This window comes from Notolepis coatsorum (assembly GCF_963971535.1).
Source record: "Notolepis coatsorum genome assembly, chromosome: 6".
Classification (NCBI taxonomy): Eukaryota; Metazoa; Chordata; class Actinopteri; order Aulopiformes; family Paralepididae; genus Notolepis; species Notolepis coatsorum.
In genome coordinates, this window is record NC_140170.1 from 68,935,857 (window position 1) to 68,959,683 (window position 23,827).

A 23,827-nucleotide genomic window follows, 5' to 3' on the forward strand; every position below is an offset into this window, starting at 1 on the left:
TGTCGTCTACTCTAAGCCATCCTAGGTTGTCAAAGTGGGTAAATGCAACGTTAAAGCAGTGCCAATGTAAGACTGACTTTACATTAAACGAATGACAATAATATAGTATAAAGTAGGGTATTATTTGGGGGGAACTGTACATTGGAGGTGATTGGGTGGGTGGGTGGGCTGTGGCCTGTGGGGGGCACTAGAATAGAACAATCAGAAACAAACCTCAAAATATCATTACTACTAGGAATAAATATTTCCATTAAAGTCTGTTTGGTTTGGTGCTCCTTTTTTCTACATTGCAGATTTCGTTTAATGACCCCATTTGACTGGTGTTGTTTCTTTCATCGGATGTCTCCGCGGTGAGCAGGAAACTATACTCTCGCTGTTGTTTCTTTCATCGGATGTCTCCGCGGTGAGCAGGAAACTATACTCTCGCGTTATTACCCGATACACGTCATTCCATGATGGCTGAAGATCCCGGAGGAACATTTTTCAATTTCTCTCTCATTTTTCTATCTTTCTCTTCGCCTCTGCTTGTCATAGAGACATGGCAGGACTCAGTGGCCCGTTAAGTGTCCGAAGACCGTTGATACCGTCATGCCCAAGAAAGGGAACCGAAAACGGCTGAAGTTTAAGGCCGGGGACGTCTGTTCAGAGTCAGGTAACATAATGATGTGTATTATTAGCCGGTGTACAGTAGCCTGTTGGACCGAGCTGCGTTATTATTGGATTATTACACCACTAACTAACACGACCTGACTCATCTGCTACGAGGTGGATTATTTGGCGATGTCTCGAAGTTATCAAGACTGAGACTCCCGACTACTTGCACCTTGAAGAAATGTAGGCGTAATCAAGGCCTTACCCAGGCCAAGGCCAAAGCTGATTGAATTGATTGATTGAAAACTTTATTAACAGATTGCAGAGTGGGTACGGTACAGTACAGTACAGCTCAATACACACAATTGTTAAGGGGATGCAGACCAGAGAAAGACTTTCCTCTTGTTTACATCAGGGTCCCCTATTTTCAATTCATCATAAACCAGCTGTTATCATCAATGTTTATTTTTCTTAAACAACAACAGTCAGCGATTCGACCTCGGCTGACTTTTCCTTTTTTGAGCAACTGCTTGGTGAATTGAACCTGGGGGACCCTAATGTAAAACAAGACGAAAGTCTTTCTCTGGTCTGCCTAACAATTGTGTGTATTCAATTTAGCTGTACTGTATTGTACCCATTCTGCAATCTGTTAATAACATTTTCAATCAATCACTCAATCAATCAATTGGGGACTGGGAGTCTTCACACAACGCAAAACGTCCTCCCAATTGACCATTTTACGTTTTTTTTTTGTCTCAAGTTTTTGTTTTATTGATCACATTATAAGGTGCACGTACATTACAGTGACATGCTTGGTTCTGTATGAGCCCCCTGAGAATGTGCTTCATATACAGTAAAAAAGTTAAAATAATGAAGTCCAAACACTATACAAAATATAGCTACAATATAGAAACTAGAGTACAAAAAGCAAACAATGAGGTCTATTATGGTTATGATACAATGTCACTTAGAAGCAGATACAAAATGCATCTAAGCTATTGTCTTTATTTCCTCAGTCAGTATACATTGTGCGATGTGTAGTAGACAGTACTGTATATCTGTATGTCATGTATGTATGTCATAAATGTCATTATATATATCTGTATGTTGTGTATGACATAAATGTCATTATGAATTGAAAATGGGGGACCCTGATGTAAACAAGACGAAAGTCTTTCTCTGGTCTGCATCCCCTTAATAATTGTGTGTAATTGAGCTGTACTTTCAGTATACAGAAACGTGTTTTAAAGAGCCGCCTCACTATCCACTGGTAGAAAAACATGGTTTTGAAAGGGAATAGTGTTGAGTGTCTACCAAGGATGAAGTCAATATGGTTGAGTCATCTGATAACCTCACCTCTCTCTCTCTCTCTCTCTCTCTCTCTCTCGCTCCCTCTCCCTCTCTTAGTGACCGTGGCTGATTATGCCAACGCTGACCCAGCCGTTGTGAAGTCGGGGAGACTGAAGAAGGCTGTTGCGAATGCTGTTGAAAAAGAAGGTACATTATGTCATATCAGTAATAAGGCTTTTGGTTATATTCTTATTTTACATTTAGCCTTTTCTCCCACCCAATTGAAGTACATGAAGTACACGTACATTACAGTGAAATGCTTGTTTCTGTATGAGCCCCCTGATAATGTGCTTTATATAGTCAAATAAAGTGAAAAGTATAAAGTCCAAACACTATACAAAATATACAATATACAAACTAAAGTACAAAATGCATGAGGTATAAAATACAAACTACATTTTTTTAAATGCAAAAATGAGGTTGGATGTAGTGCAAATCCCTTTGTAATAAATAGATTTAAAAAAAGATGGTGTAGTGTTAAAAAGTATGTTGATTACTTTGACCTTAATGCTGCTGTGACAAATTTCTCAGAGGGGATTCATAAATTATCTGTCTCTCTCTTCATAGACATTCTTAGACAGCCCTCTTCTCTTGTCCCTATAACTAGCAAGGATCTTAGACTGAAGTCTCTCTCAGACTGAAGTCTCTCTCTCTATTCATAGACATTCTAAGCCCTTTTCTCTTGTTCTTATAACTATAACTAGCACTATAACTAGCAAGGATCTTATACTGAAGTCTCTCTCTCTTCTCTCTTCTCACATTCTAAGCCCTCTTCTCTTGTCCCTATAACTAGCAAGGATCTTAGACAGAAGTCTCTCTCTCTGTCTCTCTTTCTCTCTGTCTCTCTTTCTCTCTTTCTCTCTCTCTCTCTCTCTCTCTCTCTCTCTCTCTCTCTCTCTCTCTCTCTCTCTCTCTCTCTCTCTCTCTCTCTCTCTCTCTCTCTCTCTCAGACTGAAGTCTCTCTCTCTCTCTTCATAGACATTCTAAGCCCTTTTCTCTTGTTCTTATAACTATAACTAGCACTAACTAGCAAGGATCTTAGACTGAAGTCTCTCTCTCTTAGACTGAAGTCAATTCAATTCAATTCAATTCAAATAGGCTTTATTGGCATGAAATATTAACATACTTATTGCCAAAGCAAGTTCAACATACAAACAATAACATATATATTAAGCAATAAAATATCATAACATTAGTAATAACAGTAAGGACAATCAACAAGAAACATATTAATTTACAAAATAGTCACTTGATCGGGTAGTCATTTTTCAAGTGTGGCCATTCAGATACATTTTACAGGGCTTGTTCTCTTATTTTGTGACAACCGTCTACATATTTTGCAGCTAATGCTGTACACTGACTTTTCTCCCCACACATGTATAGTAGCTTTTGGTGATCAGGGAGATGGATAAACTGTGCATCAATTTTGTTTATTTTATCAAAGAAGACTTCTCTTAGGTCCTTGTATTTCTCACAGTATAGCAGGAAGTGAAGTTCTGTCTCAATGTCCCCCTGATGGCAAAGTGAACACAGCCTGGCCTCTCTGGGCAGCCAGTTTTGCCTGTAACGGCCTGTTTCTATGGCTAGACTGTGTCCACACATTCTGTACCGTGTCAATGTTTTTCTTAATTTTATCTCACTCACAGTAGTCAGGTATTCTGCCACCATGTACTCTCTGTTTAGGGTCAAATAGAATTCTAATTTTCTTTGAGATTTGGTTGATTTGTTCCAAAATTCTATATAGTTTTCTTTTTGTTTTGAGGTTATTTGGTTGGGCCAGATTTTTTGGTATCTGTCCTGAGGCATTTGTGGGCAGAGATTTCTGACTAGCTGGCAGAGGGGACTCTTATCTGGGTTCATCTCTTGGCTCTGAAGGGCTTTGTAGTGGTAGGAGTGGGGGTCACTTGATTGGAGGTGTGTGTAAAATTTTATGGCTCGCTTTTGAATTTGAATGATTAGGGGGTATTGGCCGAGTTCTGCCCTGCATGCATTATTGAAGTCTCTCTCTTTCTCTCTCTCAGACTGAAGTCTCTCTCTCTTCATAGACATTCTATGCCCTCTTCTCTTGTTCCTATAACTAGTGAGGATCTTAGACTGAAGTGTTGATGACGTCCTTACCCCGTGAACGGGGCAACATGCGTCAAAACGAACCCTGTGTGTTTCAGTGAAATTACTATGCGGCCTGGAGGCGTCCCAGGGGGCCGTGCGGGACGTCCTCTCGTCTGCTTCGAGCGTCGCCGGGGACACCCTGGACAGCAGCGATGACCTCGACCCCGAGGAAGACTCGGAGAATGCAGAGAATGAGGCCAAAGTGGCCCGCAAGAAGAAGAACAAGAGGAGGAAAGGTATTCTCCATCTCACCGCCATCTCACCGTCATCTCGTATGATCGCCGTTTCTGACACAGAGCGGAACCGTTATTGTAATGTTTATGGCTCATACGGCATGTGATGTAGGTTCTCATCTTGTCATTTTACTGTATTTTACATTGACCCATAGGGGGCACTCTCACTGTGTTTAGTCAGTTTTGGGAACCGTAAGAGAATAGAGCCCAGAGATAGCTGCAGTAGCCCAGGAAAATATCTATTTATACTAGTTTTCGATTGCAGACGGGAACCAATGAACTGTGGCGTTGCGCCATATTGTCATGGGATTACTATGAATAGATGTACGTTTTATGGGATAACTGCAAGATTTTAAACCTTACGTCGTTGTTGGAGATTTATTTCAAAACTTTACACGTACAGTATGTTGTGAGGGAATCACCGGTTATTTTTGTTCACTCAAAGGAAGTTGGTTCTGTCTTGTTCCACCCTGACAAACATTCTCATCGATGCATATATATATATATATCATTAGGACACAAATATCTTGTGTTTTATTATAAAAACTGTTTATTTATTTATTTTGACATTATATTGGATGTATATTGTATTGATATTTAAAGGTAGAATATGTGACGTCGTCAAACGGCAACCTCGAGGCAAAAGAGCCCCTTGGTATTGGGTTTTGTTTATATCTTTTGTTTTTATCTGATGTGTGGGTTGTGTATCAGTAGGGATGGGGGGAGGAGTTGCTACTGCAGTGCTGGCCAGGCTCTGCCAAGAGAGGTCTGGAGAAATGCACAATATAACGCGTTACTAAACCCCCAACCCACTCATCGGACCAAAACAAAAAAAAGTTATCAAAGCACATGCTACCCAGTATGGGTGGGAATCACCAGAGGCCTCACGATACGATACTATCACGATACTTGAGTCACGATACGATAGTATTGCGATACTAAATGTATTGCGATATGCTGAGTATTGCAATATTAATATTGCGATATATTGCGATTTATTACCTTTTTTCAACTGCAAAGTTAAACTTTGTCAACATGTTTTATCTAATAAAATAAAGTTCAGTCTGTTCATCTCACTTCAATAATTTTTATTGCAGAACATGGTATTTTCTCAAGCAGACAGATGTAAACACTGTAATCTGTGTTGCATGTACCTGACAAACTGAACTGTTTGTATTACAGTCATATTCCAACTTAACTGAATGCACACATGTGCGTGTGTGTGGACTACTGTACTATTACAGGTATTGAAATTAACAATTTTCTTCAACTTCCTTATACATTTTTTTTTTTTTTTTATGAATAATTACATATCGATATAGTATCGCCACGCAAAGTATCGCGATACTACTACGTATCGATTCCCCCCCCACCCCTACTACCCAGAGAGGTGGCTGTTTGACGGCATTACAGATTTCTACCTTTTAATTGACTGGGCAATGATGTTGCTGGCGTCTTGTGTCTCTCAGAGAGCAACGAGGGCAGTGAGGGGGGAGAGTACCCAGTAGACATCTGGCTGGTCCTGTCCTCCTACATCCGGCCAGAGGACGTGTGTCGATTTGCTCTGATCTGCAGGAACGCCTGGACCGTCACCTGCACCGCCGCCTTCTGGACCCGGCTCTACAGGAGGTGAGTTCCGCTCTGGTGACAGAGACATTTCTTCAGCCTCACTTCCGGGTTCAAGACCGGTGGCGAAGGGAAACCGAGCGTTCACAGTCGCAGCGCCGAAAACTCTGGAACAAGCTCCCGGCGCTAAACATAAAATCTGCAAACACTCTACGGACTTTTAAGGCCATGCTTAAAACCCACCTTTTCGACATGGAAAAAAAATCCTTGAGCTAGTTTTTGTGTTGTACTGTAGTACATGACCAGTGTCCGTCTGTTCTCTGTCTGCTTGGTTGACCTGCATGTATTATTATTTATCACATTTCTTTCTTATTATTTTTTTTTCTTATTGTTTCCTGTCTTTATGTTTTTTTGTTTGTTTTTTGGGCTGTGCCCCGGGCCGATGTGACTATTGGTTGAGGGGCGCAATATAAAGAAATGTATCGTATATCATATCACGGTAATGTGATAAGCTAACAAACTAATGTAACACTGTATAAAGTTCATATTTGCAATTCTAATCGTTACCATCAATCAATGTAAACGGTATGCTAGTGTGTAACATCATTACGGATAACGTAAAATGTAGTCACACACAGAGCGAATGCGCGTTTTAAACAATTTAAACTATAACTGCTACATAGGGCTGGGCGATATGGCCTAAAAATAAAATCCGATTTCCGATTTTAATTGATTTTTTTCTCTTGAAAACTAGAAACGCCTAGGCAAACCTATCATTCAAATAACCCCCCCCTTTTTTTTTTGACACAAAAAAATTATCAAACCAAGATGAATTTCCCTATTGGGATTGAAGTGCAAACCTAACTTTCACCAATCTTCACTTAAAAAAAACTTGCCTCTTGATCATCAAACTAGAATGAATTGCCCTATTGGGATTAATAAAGTGCAAATCTAACTTTCACCAAACATCACTTTTTGTAAAATAAAGGGTGAAAATTATTATTATTATTTTTTTGAAATCGATTTTAATTTTTCAAAATCGTCCTAGATCATTAATTCGAATTAATTGAAAAATCGATTAATCGCCCAGCCCTACTGCTACATAACAGTGCAATAGCAAAGGGACCACTTCAGTCAAAAACAGTCAAAATAAAACCAGCTACGTTTCCTTTGACATCTCATCATCAGAGTTGTAACCTTCCTGCTGACCTGTTGTACAGAACTTGTAAATTCGCTTTGGATTCAGCTAAATGACTGAATGTAAAAACGTCTATAACAAGACCCTCCCCTCCCTCGAACCCTCTCTCCTACAGGCACTACAGTCTGGAGGTTCTGCTACCGTTCCGTCTCCAGCCTAACTCCGTGGCCCGGATGCTCTGTCTGCGGGCCCGCGTGATTCGCTCGCTCTTCCATCTGTACGAGCCCTTCAGCTTACGCGTCTCCAAAATCCCCGCCCTGCCTGAATCCACGCCCACGACCTTGTTCAACTCCAAGGTAAATGGACTAATTGTGTGTGTGTGTGTGGTGTTTTTGGGGACTGGCTGTTCGGGGGGTGTCACATGCTTTCGAGCAACACTGTACTTATTGTACTTATTTTATGCCTATTCTTATGTCTGCACTTTCTATATTGCACCTTATGCATTGCTTTTATACAGTCAACTGTATGCAAATTTTATGGCTATGTTAATTGTATGCTATTTGCTGTGAAGCACTTTGAGCTGCAATCCATGTATGAAAGGTGCTATATAAATAAAGTTATTACTAATGAAGGTGAACAGTCAAAAGTCTAATTATTGTGATGGCAGCAGATTGGCTGTGGGGGGGGGGGGGGGGGGGGGGGGCTCGCTGCCTGGTAATTTAATGGTTGCTGGTTCGATGCCTGGTGCAGACGGGGCCCAATACCTCCCTAATAAGTGCCCCTAAACAAGGGCCCTGTATGGGCGACAGTGGCAAATGAGGTAGAGCGGTTGTCTGGTAATCGGAAGGTTCCTGGTTAGATTCCGGCTCCTCCCGTCAGCATGTCGAAGTGTCCTTGAGCAAGACACTTAAAGGGGAACTATTTTACAATTTCTTTCACTATTTGGGCACTTTTACACAATTCCTGTGAGTTTATGGAACACCTCTGTAATTTTGTATTTTTTTTAATTCATTGTTTTGTATTTCTAATCAAGTCCTCAAAAACAGCATTTTTCTACCTCAAGATCTTAAGCCGTTTTGAGCCTGGGCTCCTAAACCACGGTGGGAACTGTGTGGAGTGTGTGTGAGTCTCAGCAGAGTCTCATGCAGCCGAGTCTCTCTGACATCACAAATCAGCACATTTTCAGATGACTCAGTTCAGTGAGGGTGAATATTGTGAGAGGAGAATTGGAAGAATGCGCCAATATGAGAATTAGAGACATAGATCATATTAATATAAGTCCACATAGCTAGGAAACAATGCTAAACACTGAAAAAGGCCATTTATAAGATAGTTCCCCTTTAACCCCTAACTGTTCCTGATGAGCAAGTTGTCGCCTCTGCCGTCGGGTGAATGGGTGAATGCAAGGTATGAGTTGTAAAGCGCTTTGGATAAAAGTGCTATATAAATGCAGTCCATTGCCAACCTGCCCTAAGGACGGGTCTTGAAAAGTAGCTAAATGCAAAACAATGGGCAGTTGCGAGCTGGTATTATTACCCTTCCTTTTTTGTGTGGCTATAAACTGTACTTCTGTGCTGTGCTGACTTTTGATTTCAAGCCATGGAGGATTCGGTAACACATAATCATGAAAATATTCAAATGTTTCACACGCATCCGAAAACCTTTTGAGGGATGTTTTTAGAGATGCTGATGTTAGATGGTGCTGATGTTAGATGATACTGATGTTCGATGGTACTGATGTTCGATGGTACTGTTGTGTTTCCTTCTACAGTGTCTGCTGTTCTGGATCTCCAAGGTGGCGGGCACTCGTACAGACGCCTTGTGGGAGTTCAACTTCAAGTTTCTAAAACCGGTACATTCATCTATTTGATCTTCAAAACCTGTTTATCTCTCTATCCCCCCCCCCTCTCTCTCTCTCTCATGATCTCAGATTTTGCATTCATATTATAAGATATTCCTTTATTGATCCCCTTGGGAAAATGTGGGTGTCATAGCAGCATGGGGAAGGGGAGGTACAGGTATGGTCAGGGTAATAGTAGAAGACATAAATATAGGCAATACGATTATAGTAAAAATAACCAGTGTAGGGCGGCCGGGTAGCGTAGCGGACTAAGCGTCTGTCTACCACCACAGAGCTAGTGGGATCGTATCCGGCTGTGGTGCCTCCGGCTTGGCCGACCGTCCATACTAACACAATTGGCAGAGTCAGCAGGAGGGAAGCTGGTGGGTGGGTCCTGGTCGTTGTAAACAGCGACTCCTACAGTTCGGTCGGGGCGCCTGCACAGCAAGGGAAGGATCTGGGGGAGGTAGTGTGACCTTCCACACGTTACACTCTCCCAGTGAGAGTCTGCGCTGCCAGGTGAAAAGAAGCGGTGGGCTGGGTACACATGTGTCGGAGGAAGCATGTGATAGTCTCCGCCCTCCCAGACCGACGGTAGGGGGTAGAGTGCGCAACGACCAGGAAGGGGATTGGGAATTGGCATAACGACTAACATTGGGATGGGAGAAAAACGGAAAAAGAAGGGAGAAAATAATAAAAAATAATAATAATAACCAGTGTAAACAATATAATTTAGCTCTGAATATGAGCAAGTAAACTGTAATAAAAGGTGCAGAATGAGGGTTTGTAGTGTATGTATGCATCAGTTATATTGTACGTTACAATACATATGGGCAATAAAACACTTAGAATCTGAATATATGTTTACTATGAGTAAGTAAACCATACACACAGGTGCAGTATACATAAGGTACCCTAACTGGCATGATATATGTTATACGTTGTAGTCCGTGCAGGTTGGGTGGTAGGAGTCGGACACGCTTGGTGATCAGACATTCCCAGTAGCTCCAAAATGACGAATGATATCCGTCCTCGCTAGACCTCAATGAAGGCCGATTTACCTTATTGACTGGTCAGAGTTATAATGTGGCCTTTGACAAATCAATCGCTCTCTCTCTCCCTCTCTCTCCCTTCCCTCTACCCTCTTTCTCTCCCCTGCTCTCTCTCCCCTCACTCTCCCCTCTTTCTCTCCCCTGCTCTCTCTCCCCTCACTCTACCCTCTTTCTCTCCCCTGCTCTCTCTCCCCTCACTCTACCCTCTTTCTCTCCCCTGCTCTCTCTCCCATCACTCTACCCTCTTTCTCTCCCCTGCTCTCTCTCCCCTCACTCTACCCTCTTTCTCTCCTCTGCTCTTTCCCCTCCCTCTACCCTCTTTCTCTCCCCTGCTCTCTCTCCCCTCACTCTCCCCTCTTTCTCTCCCCTGCTCTCTCTCCCCTCCCTCTACCCTATTTCTCTCCCCTGCTCTCTCTCCCCTCCCTCTACCCTCTTTCTCTCCCCTGCTCTCTCTCCCCTCCCTCTACCCTCTTTCTCTCCCCTGCTCTCTCTCCCCTCACTCTACCCTCTTTCTCTCCCCTGCTCTCTCCCCTCACTCTCCCCTCTTTCTCTCCCCTGCTCTCTCTCCCCTCACTCTACCCTCTTTCTCTCCCCTGCTCTCTCTCCCCTCCCTCTACCCTCTTTCTCTCCCCTGCTCTCTCTCCCCTCACTCTACCCTCTTTCTCTCCCCTGCTCTCTCTCCCCTCACTCTACCCTCTTTCTCTCCCCTGCTCTCTCTCCCCTCACTCTACCCTCTTTCTCTCCCCTGCTCTCTCTCCCTTCCCTCTACCCTCTTTCTCTCCTGCTCTCTCTCTCCTCACTCTACCCTTTTTCTCTCCCCTGCTCTCTCTCCCCTCACTCTACCCTCTTTCTCTCCCCTGCTCTCTCTCCCTTCCCTCTACCCTCTTTCTCTCCTGCTCTCTCTCTCCTCACTCTACCCTCTTTTTCTCCCCTGCTGTGTCTATTTCTCTCCCTCTCTACCCTCATTCTCTCTGTCTCTACCCCTCTCTCTCCCTCTCTACCCTCTTTCTTTCAACGTCTGTCTCTCTTTCTCCCTCTTCCCTCTACCCTCTTTATCTCCCTCCTTCTCCCCTCTTTCTCTCCCCTTCTGTCTCTCTTTCCCTCCCTCTTCCCTTTTTCTCTCTCTTCTCTACCCTCGTACTCCACTACTGTCTCTCTCTCTAACAGTGCTTTTGGCTCAATGGTCACTGTGTCATGATAACTGTCTCTCCCCCCCCCCCCCTCTCCCCCAGCAGGGCTACAGTAAGAATGGCAGTGTGACGTCCCTCCTCCGGCCCAGGCAGTATGAAGACGTGCACTCCAACACAGACTCTGACTGCTACCTGCTCCAGGTCACCACCCTCAACTTCATCTTCACCCCCGTGGTCATGGGCATGACCCTCACCCTGGTCAGTATTATGGGCATGACCCTCACCTTGGTCAGTATTATGGGCGTGACCCTCACCTTGGTCAGTATTATGGGCGTGACCCTCACCGTGGTCAGTATTATGGGCGTGACCTTCACCGTGGTCAGTATTATGGGCGTGACCCTCACCTTGGTCAGTATTATGGGCGTGACCCTCACCTTGGTCAGTATTATGGGCGTGACCCTCACCGTGGTTAGTATTAGGGGCGTGACCCTCACCTTGGTCAGTATTATGGGCGTGACCCTCACCGTGGTCAGTATTAGGGGCGTGACCCTCACCTTGGTCAGTATTATTGTTGCTTCGGGTTTAAAGGGAGCTTCTTGGACCCCTAGGCCTGATTGGTAAATGGTAAATGGCTGCTTTTTTATATAGCGCTTTTATCCAAAGTGCTTTACAATTTGTTGCTCACATTTTTACCCATTCACTCACCGACGGCGGAGGCGACCATGCAAGGTGCCAACATGCACATCGGGAGCAATTAGGGGTTAAGTGTCTTGCTCAAGGACACATCGACACGCTGCCCGGGAGGAGCGGGAATCGAACTACCTCTACCTCCCGAGTAGGGCTGCACGATTAATCGTTTTTTAATCGAAATCGCGATTTGGAATGATGCAATTATCAAATCGCCAAGCCTGCAATTAAAAAAAAAAAAAAAAAAACATTTCCTTTTTTTTTTTTTTTTTATTTAACCAGGAAGTCCCATTGAGATACAAGATCTCCTTTGCAAGGTAGACCTGGCCAAGATGACAGCAATAACATTTGCAATACATCACACAGCAATAAAATGTGCGATACATCACACAAGAACATAATAAATGTGCATGTATACAATACATCACATGTAAACACAAAGCAGAATAGTCTACATGATAGTAAAAGTGTATAATACAGGGTAATACAGTAATTTTGCAGTTGGGACCCGACTACAGAAAGCAGCAACATTCTTCTTGTAAATTTTTTTTTAAATATGTTATAATCGCATCGCAAATCGCAATCGCAATATCTGTCAGAATAATCGCAATTAGATTATTTCCCAAAATCGTGCAGCCCTACTCCCGAGCCACTGTGATTGGCTGCTCACCGGTGATGCCATGGCATCGGTAGAGTCCTTCCTCGGCTCAATCCGTGCCGTTTCCCCTTCGAGACGGAATGAAGGACTCTGCCGATCCGCGGCATTGCCGGTACGTAGCAAACGGGGCTAAAGGACCATCCCTTTTACACATGGCAGCGTTTAAAAAATAAATTAAAAAAAGCCTTGCTCTGTACGATACATTTGAATGCCGTGGTCCATCTAGCATCAATATTTATTCACTATTCATTCCGATTTGGAGGTTTCTCCAAGTTTCAGATTTCTTTCCAATTATTTCCTGTTTTTTTGTGAGGCGATATAGTACTGTGACTTATATATAGTATAGAATATGTTCTTTTTACTAGTTTTAGCCCTACTTATTTCATGTTCTTTCTACTCTCTTACTAGTTTTTATGTTCTTCTACACCAGTGGTCACCAACCTTTTTAAGCCCAAGATCACCTTTTTTTTTTTTTGGTGAAGGCAAGATCTACCTATTGAAGCGTTGAGAGAAAAAGACAGCCAAGATTGTACTTTAAACTAAATTACTTTTATTTGCCTGTATTCTAATTACATGCAATGCTTTGGTCCAACATTAAACGTCAAAGTAGAACTGTAATGTGTACTTTCTCAGTCAGTGCTAAGTGCAGTCATCTTATGCAGCATCACTTTTCACATCAAAACAAAAGTAGAACTGTAATGTGGACTTTCTCATATTATTAACATTGACAAACATATTTACAATTAGCATTTTATAAAGTAGAACTGTAATGTGTACTTTCTCAGTCAGTGCTAAGTGCAGTCAGTGCTAAGTGCAGCATCATTTTCACATCAAAACAAAAGTAGAACTGTAATGTGGACTCTCAGGGTAAGATCTAAAAAAAAAAAAAATAATAATAATAATAATTTTTAATTTTCATGGAAAGATCTACAGGGACAGTCTCAAAGATCGACCAGTCGATCAAGATCGACGGGTTGGTGACCACTGTTCTACACTGTAGCGCCTTGAGATTTGTTCCACAAATATAAAGCCCCACTACAAATGTAATATATAAATATCATTATTATTATTATAGTTAAGTCGAATAGGACGGAACATTCCCCTCGGCCCCCCTAGCTGGACAGTGTGTTGGTTCACGTCTATATTCCAATCTATACCACATTGTGATTGGCTGAGCAACAAAATCTCCCGATGATGCACTTGTGACCTAGAAACACCTTTTTGTTTCCTGCTTCGGTCCTGCAACAGCAAAACAACAAGTGTTTGTCCATAAAAACAATCGATGAAAACCGGTATAATAGCAGTTTTACTCTCATGGTCATGTGCTTCTGTGATTCAGGCTGTGGTGCTCCCTCTCGTGTGGCGTGGTGTTGTGTGCAGTTGTCAAATATAATGACAAGTATTCAAGTATTATCACCTGTCCCTCCTCTGTCTCTGATCTCTGATTGGGCTGTCTCTGCCTCTCCTCTGTCCCTGATCTCTGATTGGTCTGCCTCTCCTCTGTCCCTGATCTCTGATTGGTCTGCCTCTCCCCTGTCTCTGATCTCTGATTGGTCTGCCTCTCCTCTGTCCCTGATCTCTGATTGGTCTGTTTGTCTCTGCCTCTCCTCTGTACCTGATCTCTGATTTTTTTTAAACTATGTTTTAACCCTGTAGTGTAGCACTTTGGGATCCCAAAATATTATTATTATTATTATTATTATTATTATTATTATTATTATTATTATTATTATTATTATTATTATTATTATTATTATTATTATTATTATTATTATTATTATTATTATTATTATTATATTATTATTATTATTATTATTATTATTATTATTATTATTATTATTATTATTGGTCTGTCTCTCTGCCTCTCCTCTGTCTCTGATCTCTGATTGGTCTGTCTCTGCCTCTCCTCTGTCTCTGATCTCTGATTGGTCTCTCTCTGATCTCTGATTGGTCTGTCTCTGCCTCTCCTCTGTCTCTGATCTCTGATTGGTCTGTCTCTGCCTCTCCTCTGTCCCTGATCTCTGATTGGTCTGTCTCTGCCTCTCCTCTGTCCCTGATCTCTGATTGGTCTGTCTCTGATCTCTGATTGGTCTGCCTCTCCTCTGTCTCTGATCTCTGATTGGTCTGTCTCTGCCTCTCCTCTGATCTCTGATTGGTCTCTCTCTGATCTCTGATTGGTCTGTCTCTGCCTCTCCTCTGTCTCTGATCTCTGATTGGTCTGTCTGTCTCTGCCTCTCCTCTGTCTCTGATCTCTGATTGGTCTGCCTGTCTCTGCCTCTCCTCTGTCTCTGATCTCTGATTGGTCTGTCTCTACCTCTCCTCTGTCCCTGATCTCTGATTGGTCTGTCTCTGCCTCTCCTCAGTTCACCATCAACGTCAGCACGGACATGCGTCACCACCGCGTCCGGCTGGTGTTCCAGGACTCGCCGCTCCAGCGGGGAAGGAAGAGGGGGGACCCGGGGGCGACGCCGGTGGTGCTGGACCCTGTACACAGTGTCAAACTCATGGACTGGTGGCATCCACAGTACCCCTCCTCGCCCTACACATAGAACCCAGAACCCTCATCTAGAACCCTACATCCACAGTACCCCTCCTCGCCCTACACATAGAACCCAGAACCCTCATCTAGAACCCTCTACATCCACAGTACCCCTCCTCGCCCTACACATAGAACCCAGAACCCTCATCTAGAACCCTCTACATCCACAGTACCCCTCCTCGCCCTACACATAGAACCTAGAACCCTCATCTAGAACCCTCTAAATGCACAGTGCCCCTCCTCCCCTTACTCATAGAACCCTGTCCCCAGTTCCCCACTAGAGAGAACCTCCTAGAATCTTGCTGTGTTCCATCTAGAACCCTCTAAATGCACAGTACCCCTCCTCCCCTTACTCATAGAACCCTGTCTTCAGTTCCCCACTAGAGAGAACCTCCTGCTGGGTTCCACCTAGAAATCTCTACATCTCACGATCCGATCCGATGCGCGTTACAATCCGGTTCACAATTTGATATGCAAGCAAAATTGATTGCATACAAAAATAGTGATTGCGCCCTCTGCAGTACAAACTGCGTAATGGGCGATGGAGAGCTTGTAAAAGTGATGACTTAATCAAATGTCTGATTACTACTACGGAACGCTAAAATGTCGCTGATTTTGCGACGTGCTGATATGCATCATCACATTTTTGTATCGTAATATATTGAGTTTTAATATATATTTCCCGTCCCCACACATTCATTCTGATTGGAAGTTCCAGATTTTTTGTGATATTTTACTCTGACTTATATATAGTACTCTGACTTATATATATATAGTACTCTGACTTATATATATATATATATATATAGTACTCTGACTTATATATATATATATAGTACTCTGACTTATATATAGTACTCTGACTTATAGAGGACTCTTCAGTTCCAGCGGCTTTTCCTCCTCTACACACACACACACACACACACACACACACATACATATATAAACATACACATGCACACACACACAGAGGTGCAGTGCTCATGCCACGCGGTACCACGCCGTTCCACCACTTTTCTGAGCAGAAGCACGCACATGCACGCGCATGCACACAAAAATGCGTTCACAACTTTCACTCGACTCGCCAAACCAAAATACAAGCCCTGTGGGGGTTTGCTTGAGCTGTGGAGCTCTCACTATGTAATGGTCCCGACTGGAAGGATGAGACATTTCTTAAGTTGTGCTTCAGAAGGAAACTGTCCTTCTGTAAACTGTAAGTTACATTGTTAATTTAGTTTGTATTTACTTTTCTAGTTTAAGTTAATTCAATTAAAGAAATTGTAACTACAATATTGTATCTACAATTACATTTAAATTGTTTTTCAACCATATCTGTTGACAATATAATTTCTTTATATATTGAAGGCTACATCCTGCTACCTTTTTCAGCTTCTCTATTTCAAGGCAATATTTACAAAAACTAAACTAAAACTAGTAATTTCCTATACAAACATGTTTCCTACTATGCATAATAATCATCTGTTCTGTGCGCATGCGAGGGAACGTGTATGCGCATGCATGCGCACGTGCGGGAGTGTGCGTGCACGTGACGTCATTATAAACAACATAGTACAGTCACTTCTGAAATTACCACTGCACCCCTGCCTGCACACACACAAATATAAACATACACACACAGAGAGGAAGAATGCACCTTATTAAGCCTTATTGCATATCAAACCTACATTTTTGGAGTCCATTTCCTGACAGAAGAGCAATGGAAACTGATGGACACGTGGACAATGTCTTCTCGCCGTCCTCCCTCAGTGTCCAGTATCCTCACTGGGGGACACGCTCCTAAAAGCTCTTAATTTAAAATAAGCTGCATCAGCTGCTCTTTTAATTCCCCCCGTTGTAAAGCCACGCGTTCTATTGTTTTAACGTATTTTATTGGACGCAGCTACAGTTTCCTCCGTAGTAAGTATTAACGACACTGCTCTAGAGATCGCAGGGGCCAAAGAGAGGACTTTACCTCAGAACATCACGCACATGTCTGACGTCGCCACGCGAGCGTCGTCCCTCCTCGACTTCTAGCTAGATCCTTTACTTCCTCTCTACCGAGGCAGGTGCTGCGGGCCTGTAGCTCTCCACTGACGCCTCGCAGAACACCCTCCGGGTCGTAGCTCTCCACTGACGCCTCGCAGAACACCCTCCCGATCGTAGCTCTCTACTGACGCCTCGCAGAACACCCTCCCGGTCGTAGCTCTCTACTGATGCCTCACAGAACACCCTCTGGATCGTAGCTCTCTACTGACGCCTCGCAGAACACCCTCCAGGTCGCCCAAGGCGTCGCGTTTTGATTGATTGATTGAAAACTTTATTAACAGATTGCAGAATGGGTACAATACAGTACGGCTCAATACACACAATTGTTAAGGGGATGCAGACCAGAGAAAGACTTTCGTCTTGTTTACATCAGGGTCCCCCATTTTCAATTCATCATAATTGCGTTTGCGTCGGATCTCCGTTTAAAGCGGCCAGTCATACATTCCAAACGTTTAGCAGAATAGAGTCATGCCGTTCATACTTGATCGATGGTGTACAAAGGAAGGAGGTGTGTATATATAGTGTCGCATCTGTCAGTGTTTATATCATCCGATGCAGTAGGCTTCAATTGAGTTGAATAGATTTGTACATAATCGTGTTGTGAGCAAATATATGAATAAAAAAAGGATTTCTCTTCAACGACCACCGTTATACTAAAAGCAGGGGAATGGTAGTAGCCTGTAGCAGATGACAGACAGTTGTTTCTGGCAGCAGGCATGGGTTGGCGATTGTTTTTAGCAATGTGGTCTAATATTAGATCGTGTGACTTCCACTGATAAACCAATGTACTGCACTGAAATAAAACTGAAGACTGCCAATTCAAACAGCCATCTGTCTTCTTTTTATTGAGCGCTGGTGTAATAATAGAGGTCATTTATAGACATCACGTTGACGTCGCTTCCCTCTTGTGGTCCGATGTGGTATTACTTATGTTGAACATACATTTCTGCCTCCCATGCACAGTTGGATTAGATTAGATTCAAATGTATTGTCATCATACAGTACAAGTATAATACATTGAAAATAAGTTTGGCATCCAACCAGAGTGCAAATGTAACATTTGCGATGTAAGTGCAACAGCAATATACAATGTACAGGTGATTAAACTGGGTATAAAATATATTAATTAGTACTACTGAGTGTAGTGCTAATGAATGAATGAATGATTTTATTTTGGTCTTCCTTTACAAAGCATAGTAGTAGAACATTAAAAAGAAAAAACGAAAAGGTGTAGGCTGAAGCCGAGGCTTATAATTAAATCCTATTTACATTACATTACATTATTTATAAAAAAACCAAATACTAAAAAGAAACATAATTCAGTAGATCATTTTGCAAAAACAAAAGGTTACAAAAGTTTCATAGTTTTATGTACAAAACGTATACACATTTTTTTTTATATATATATATGTTTTTTTTCCCTTTGTCACAATTTTAATACAGTTATGTTATAATAAAATATTATATAGTTTGTTTTGCTTCGATTCAGTGACAACTTATTTATGTCAAACCACTTTTTTTGTGATCTCAGTTCCTTCTCCACTACATTCAGGAGCTGTTCCAAATTGTTTCCAGAGCAATACAAACTTGTTGTCGGCAAACAAGACATATTTTAATAATTTAGACACATCACAGACATAATTTATACAGTATGTGTAATCCGATGTATGTACAGAGTTGTATTAATATGTACAGTGATACAGGTATAAAAACACTATGGTAGTAAGTTATACTGGCCAGCAGCGTAACTAGTAAAAGTAGGTTGGGGATATGTGAAAGGACTATTATGCAGGTATATTTAGACAGATACTATGTGGTAAATATAAATGTAAATATTCTTTATATACAGCACTGTTGTACATGCTATCATACAGAGTATATGGGTAGACTATAGTATGAGGTGTGTATACAGTGTCCTACAGGGAACTGTACTTTCCTCCGGGTGGTGTTTGAGATACCGAGACCCCCATTTCAGTTTTTGCTATGTGGTCATAAGACCATATCCTTACTTCACTCTAGTGGTGGTACTGGTGAACAACTACAGCTGATGTGCATAGCTTAGACAACTCCCTACCTTTTCAGTTTTTAAAGGGATATTTCGCTTTGGTAGAACTTGTCTAACCTCTATCCACTAAGTGTTTCTACAAGTATGCTAGCAACCACTGCTGCCCCCGTCGTCTGCTGTCCACATCACTGCTCCTCATTCACTTCCATTAATTTGGGGGACCAAGTCTATACATAACAATTAAGTATATTTATATACTTAAAGTTGAACAAAGTTCTGTACAAGTCCCACAGCAAGGGAAGGATCTGGTAGAGGTAGTGTGACCCTTCCACACGTTACACTCCCCCAGTGAGAGTCCGCGCTGCCAGGTGAAAAGAAGCGGTGGGCTGGGTACACATGTGTCGGAGGAAGCATGTGATACATTGTGATAGTCTCCGCCCTCCCAGACCGACGGTAGGGGGTAGAGTGCGCAACGACCAGGAAGGGGATTGGGAATTGGCATAACAACTAACATTGGGATGGGAGAAAAAACGGAAAAAGGAGGGGACAAATACACAATAAAACATACAATATGTCACATAGAAAAGACAGGTCTCTCAAACTGTGAAAACCAAAAGAAAAAAATTTGTTTTGAGGCGTGATTTAGACCAGATCCCTAAAATGAATGGAAGTGAATGAGGAGCCCAACCCTTAGAAGAAACAGCGTTGTTGATGGCAGACGACAGGGACAGCATGGTCGCTAGCTGGACGGAGGGACAGCATGGTCGCTAGCTGGACGGGGGGACAGCATGGTCGCTAGCTGGACGGGGGGACAGCATGGTCGCTAGCTGGACGGAGGGACAGCATGGTCACTAGCTGGACGGGGGACAGCATGGTCGCTAGCTGGACGGGGGGACAGCATGGTCGCTAGCTGGACGGAGGGACAGCATGGTCGCTAGCTGGACGGAGGGACAGCATGGTCGCTAGCTGGACGGGGACAGCATGGTCACTAGCTGGACGGAGGGACAGCATGGTCGCTAGCTGGACGGGGGGACAGCATGGTCGCTAGCTGGACGGGGACAGCATGGTCACTAGCTGGACGGGGGGACAGCATGGTCGCTAGCTGGACGGGGGGACAGCATGGTCGCTAGCTGGACGGAGGGACAGCATGGTCGCTAGCTGGACGGGGACAGCATGGTCACTAGCTGGACGGGGACAGCATGGTCGCTAGCTGGACGGAGGGACAGCATGGTCACTAGCTGGACGGGGGGACAGCATGGTCGCTAGCTGGACGGGGACAGCATGGTCGCTAGCTGGACAGAGGGACAGCATGGTCACTAGCTGGACGGGGGGACAGCATGGTCACTAGCTGGACGGGGGGACAGCATGGTCGCTATCTGGACGGAGGGACAGCATGGTCGCTAGCTGGACGGGGGGATAGCATGGTCACTAGCTGGACGGGGACAGCATGGTCGCTAGCTGGACGGGGGGACAGCATGGTCGCTAGCTGGACGGGGGGACAGCATGGTCACTAGCTGGACGGGGGGATAGCATGGTCGCTAGCTGGACGGGGGGACAGCATGGTCACTAGCTGGACGGGGACAGCATGGTCGCTAGCTGGACGGAGGGATAGCATGGTCGCTAGCTGGACGGAGGGACAGCATGGTCGCTAGCTGGACGGAGGGACAGCATGGTCGCTAGCTGGACGGAGGGACAGCATGGTCACTAGCTGGACGGAGGGACAGCATGGTCGCTAGCTGGACGGGGGGACAGCATGGTCGCTAGCTGGACGGAGGGACAGCATGGTCGCTAGCTGGACGGGGGGACAGCATGGTCGCTAGCTGGACGGGGGGACAGCATAGTCGCTAGCTGGACGGGGACAGCATGGTCGCTAGCTGGACGGAGGGACAGCATGGTCGCTAGCTGGACGGGGGGACAGCATGGTCGCTAGCTGGACGGGGACAGCATGGTCACTAGCTGGACGGAGGGACAGCATGGTCGCTAGCTGGACGGAGGGACAGCATGGTCACTAGCTGGACGGAGGGACAGCATGGTCGCTAGCTGGACGGGGGGACAGCATGGTCACTAGCTGGACGGGGGGACAGCATGGTCGCTAGCTGGAAGGGGGGACAGCATGGTCGCTAGCTGGACGGGGGGACAGCATGGTCGCTAGCTGGACGGGGACAGCATGGTCGCTAGCTGGACGGGGACAGCATGGTCACTAGCTAGACGGGGACAGCATGGTCGCTAGCTGGACGGAGGGACAGCATGGACAGCAAAGGACCTATCACTCTACAACATCAAGGGACAGCAATGTACCAAGCACTGGCTGGACGTTATATACAGTAAGCTGAATAGCTTTGTATATGGACACGAAAAGAAGAAGAAGCATAGTAGGTATAATATAGGCAATAATATAGTCATTCATTCATTCATTCATTCATTCATTCATTCATTCATTCATTCATTCATTCATTCAAGGTAGATTCCTTAGTAGCAGATTGCATACTAGTGGTATACATAAGACGGTACAAGATTAGTATATCTTTTTTTAAACATTCTGTGAAAGGCATCTTATGAAATGCAATCAAACCAATGAAATATATGAACTCCAGGTAGTTGAAAGCTGTATTTGAAAGTGGGTTAAGTAGAAGAGCAGGTGGGCTGTGTTGCCTAACCGACCGTAGCGGTTAGAGTGGGAGACATTGCCCAATCGCAACAATAAACAGACTCCAGTCCAACTGATAAATCCGGAGGAAAGTCCACCCTAATACTTAATTAGAATGTAGTCCTTTGAGCCTGTGTCATTTAGCCTTAGAACGTGAACAAGTGTTCCCCAAAGCTACAATCAAGAAAGCCAGCCGCCTGGATGCCATCGAGAGACAGCTGCTGGAAAGAACAACGCTGTTGACAGCAGTGACACAGTAGCCCAATAAAAGGTAAATTATAGAAGGCCAGGCGATATATCAGTCAGCGGATATTGGCTCATCCTATGCAAGAAATATTTTACAGTATATAACGTAGAAAAAAGAGCTTGCGGCTATTTGGAAACAGTGTTATTTATAGTTTGTTTATGATCATTTAATTTCCATTCACTGTTTAAGTGCTATGTCTATATGATAATACAAATAATAAATAAAGTTTGGTCAACTGTGAAATATCCTGTCTCCAGTACATATCTTTGTCACACCTCTTTGGTAATCAAATTTGAGGGATCCTTGTTAAAAATTTACAAATATCATTCTTTTAGTTCGTTAGCAGATATTTACGGGTGCTAGTAAATTATGAACTCTAGTTACTGACCACAGTATAGATTAGAAAATACCCTATTTTACTTATACTCACTGTAATGTACTGTAGGCATGTGCATTTCAATTAAATTTGTAAAGGTGGATAAACTATTCTTCCCAAATGAAAAGGTGGCTGAGTTTAGTTGCCCCCCCCCCCCCAATTACAATAAAACTTAAGTGGATGTAAAAATGTCAAAAATTAGGCCACCCACTCTCTGCTCCATGTTTTCTAACTTGGAAATATGTTCGCCATATTGAATATTATCGAACTGTCATAGATCCTAGCCTACAACAACAACATGTGTGAATTCTGATTTGGGGTGGGTGGGTAATGGTATATTTGTTTGTTTGTAGACGCGGGCAGGCACTTGGCGCGCCGCGCAACCTTGTCCAGGCACCGTGGGGTCGGCGAACATCACGTCATCATTTACCCGAAAATAGACCACCGCAACACTTCCGGTATTTCGAGTTCGTGGGAGGAGGGAGGGGGTGAAGAAGGGGGAGAGCGAGCGCGTCGTGAATGATTTTGTTGATTAGAGAGCCTTGCCGTATGTGGTTGTAGTAGCTACGGCGTGTAGTACAAACAACCACTTACGTCAAGGCTCTAATCAACATTTTAATTAATTTGATCCCCACGCGCTCTATTCCCCCCGCCCTCCCCCTCACGATCTCCATGTAACGCGGAAGTGCAGCCGTCGAATATAAAAACTACATTTCCCAGGCGCCCCGCGCGCGTTGTAATTGGTGGCCGCCGGGTTGTCGCTAATAAGCGCACAGAGGCACAGCAGGTGACCGTAGACGCGCTCTGAGTTGTGACAACACATCTCGACCCGAGGAAAAGGAAAACAAATCGGCCACCGAATTATACCAGCAAGCAGGGTGTGTGCGTGTGCGTGCGTGTTTGTCAACAACCACACGTTAATAAGACGCTTTTTTGCGCTTTTGCTTTTTACACTTTCTCTTTGATCGCCTATTATTAGTGCGCGTATATAGCGGGACCGGACCGACGCGCGCACTCTCCTGAACCCGAGTCGTAACTTCTTTCTGCCTGACCTTCAAAGCGGGGTAAGTGATATTCTAACCACTCCACTTCAAACCCCCGATACAACGGCATATATTATAATAGCCACCTCTGGAAAACACGCACAGTGTGAATGAAAAGGCTCTGAAGACTAGTGCCCGCCGTGCATACAGAGCATTATTGTTATTATTATTTCTCCCAACATTTTAATTCACCAGGACTTATTATTATTATTGCACAGAGCACTGGACTCAAATAATAACTCGTGGTATACCACACTAAATTAATAGCTTTGAGATACATATTACCGAGCTGATGCATCGTGCACAGTTGCACACAGCCCTGGGCTTTTTATTTTATTTGTATAATTATATTATATTATATTGATGCTTCTATTCTAATTGAGTTTATATCCCGTTGTATTTTTATTCCACTTTTTTTGTTTTTTTTGTTCTACTGTAATTCTCTGTCCGTTAATGTCGCACCAAAAACGACCCAATCAAATTCCTTGTATGTGGAAACTACTATAATAAAGACCTGATTCTTCTGATTATGATATTAGTACTGAAGTGGGCTACTTATTGGAGGAGGGT

General features: G+C 43.7%; 1 protein-coding gene across 2 annotated transcripts; it reads left to right on the top strand.

The window, feature by feature from the left end:
- The first annotated feature begins 475 nt into the window (after nt 1-475).
- tmem183a (transmembrane protein 183A) lies at nt 476-16,224 on the top strand. 2 transcript variants are annotated; one of them, XM_084316793.1, is made up of 8 exons: nt 476-652; nt 1,999-2,088; nt 4,107-4,286; nt 5,753-5,912; nt 7,163-7,343; nt 8,759-8,839; nt 11,112-11,267; nt 14,718-16,224. In XM_084316793.1, exons 1-8 carry the CDS (start codon nt 589-591, stop codon nt 14,901-14,903), a joined length of 1,098 nt encoding a protein of 365 aa, XP_084172919.1. In that variant the 5' UTR covers nt 476-588; the 3' UTR covers nt 14,904-16,224. The 2 variants fall into 2 exon arrangements, with proteins under 2 accessions (XP_084172919.1, XP_084172920.1); XM_084316794.1 differs by having other exon boundaries at nt 11,115-11,267.
- Nucleotides 16,225-23,827: the final 7,603 nt, after the last annotated feature.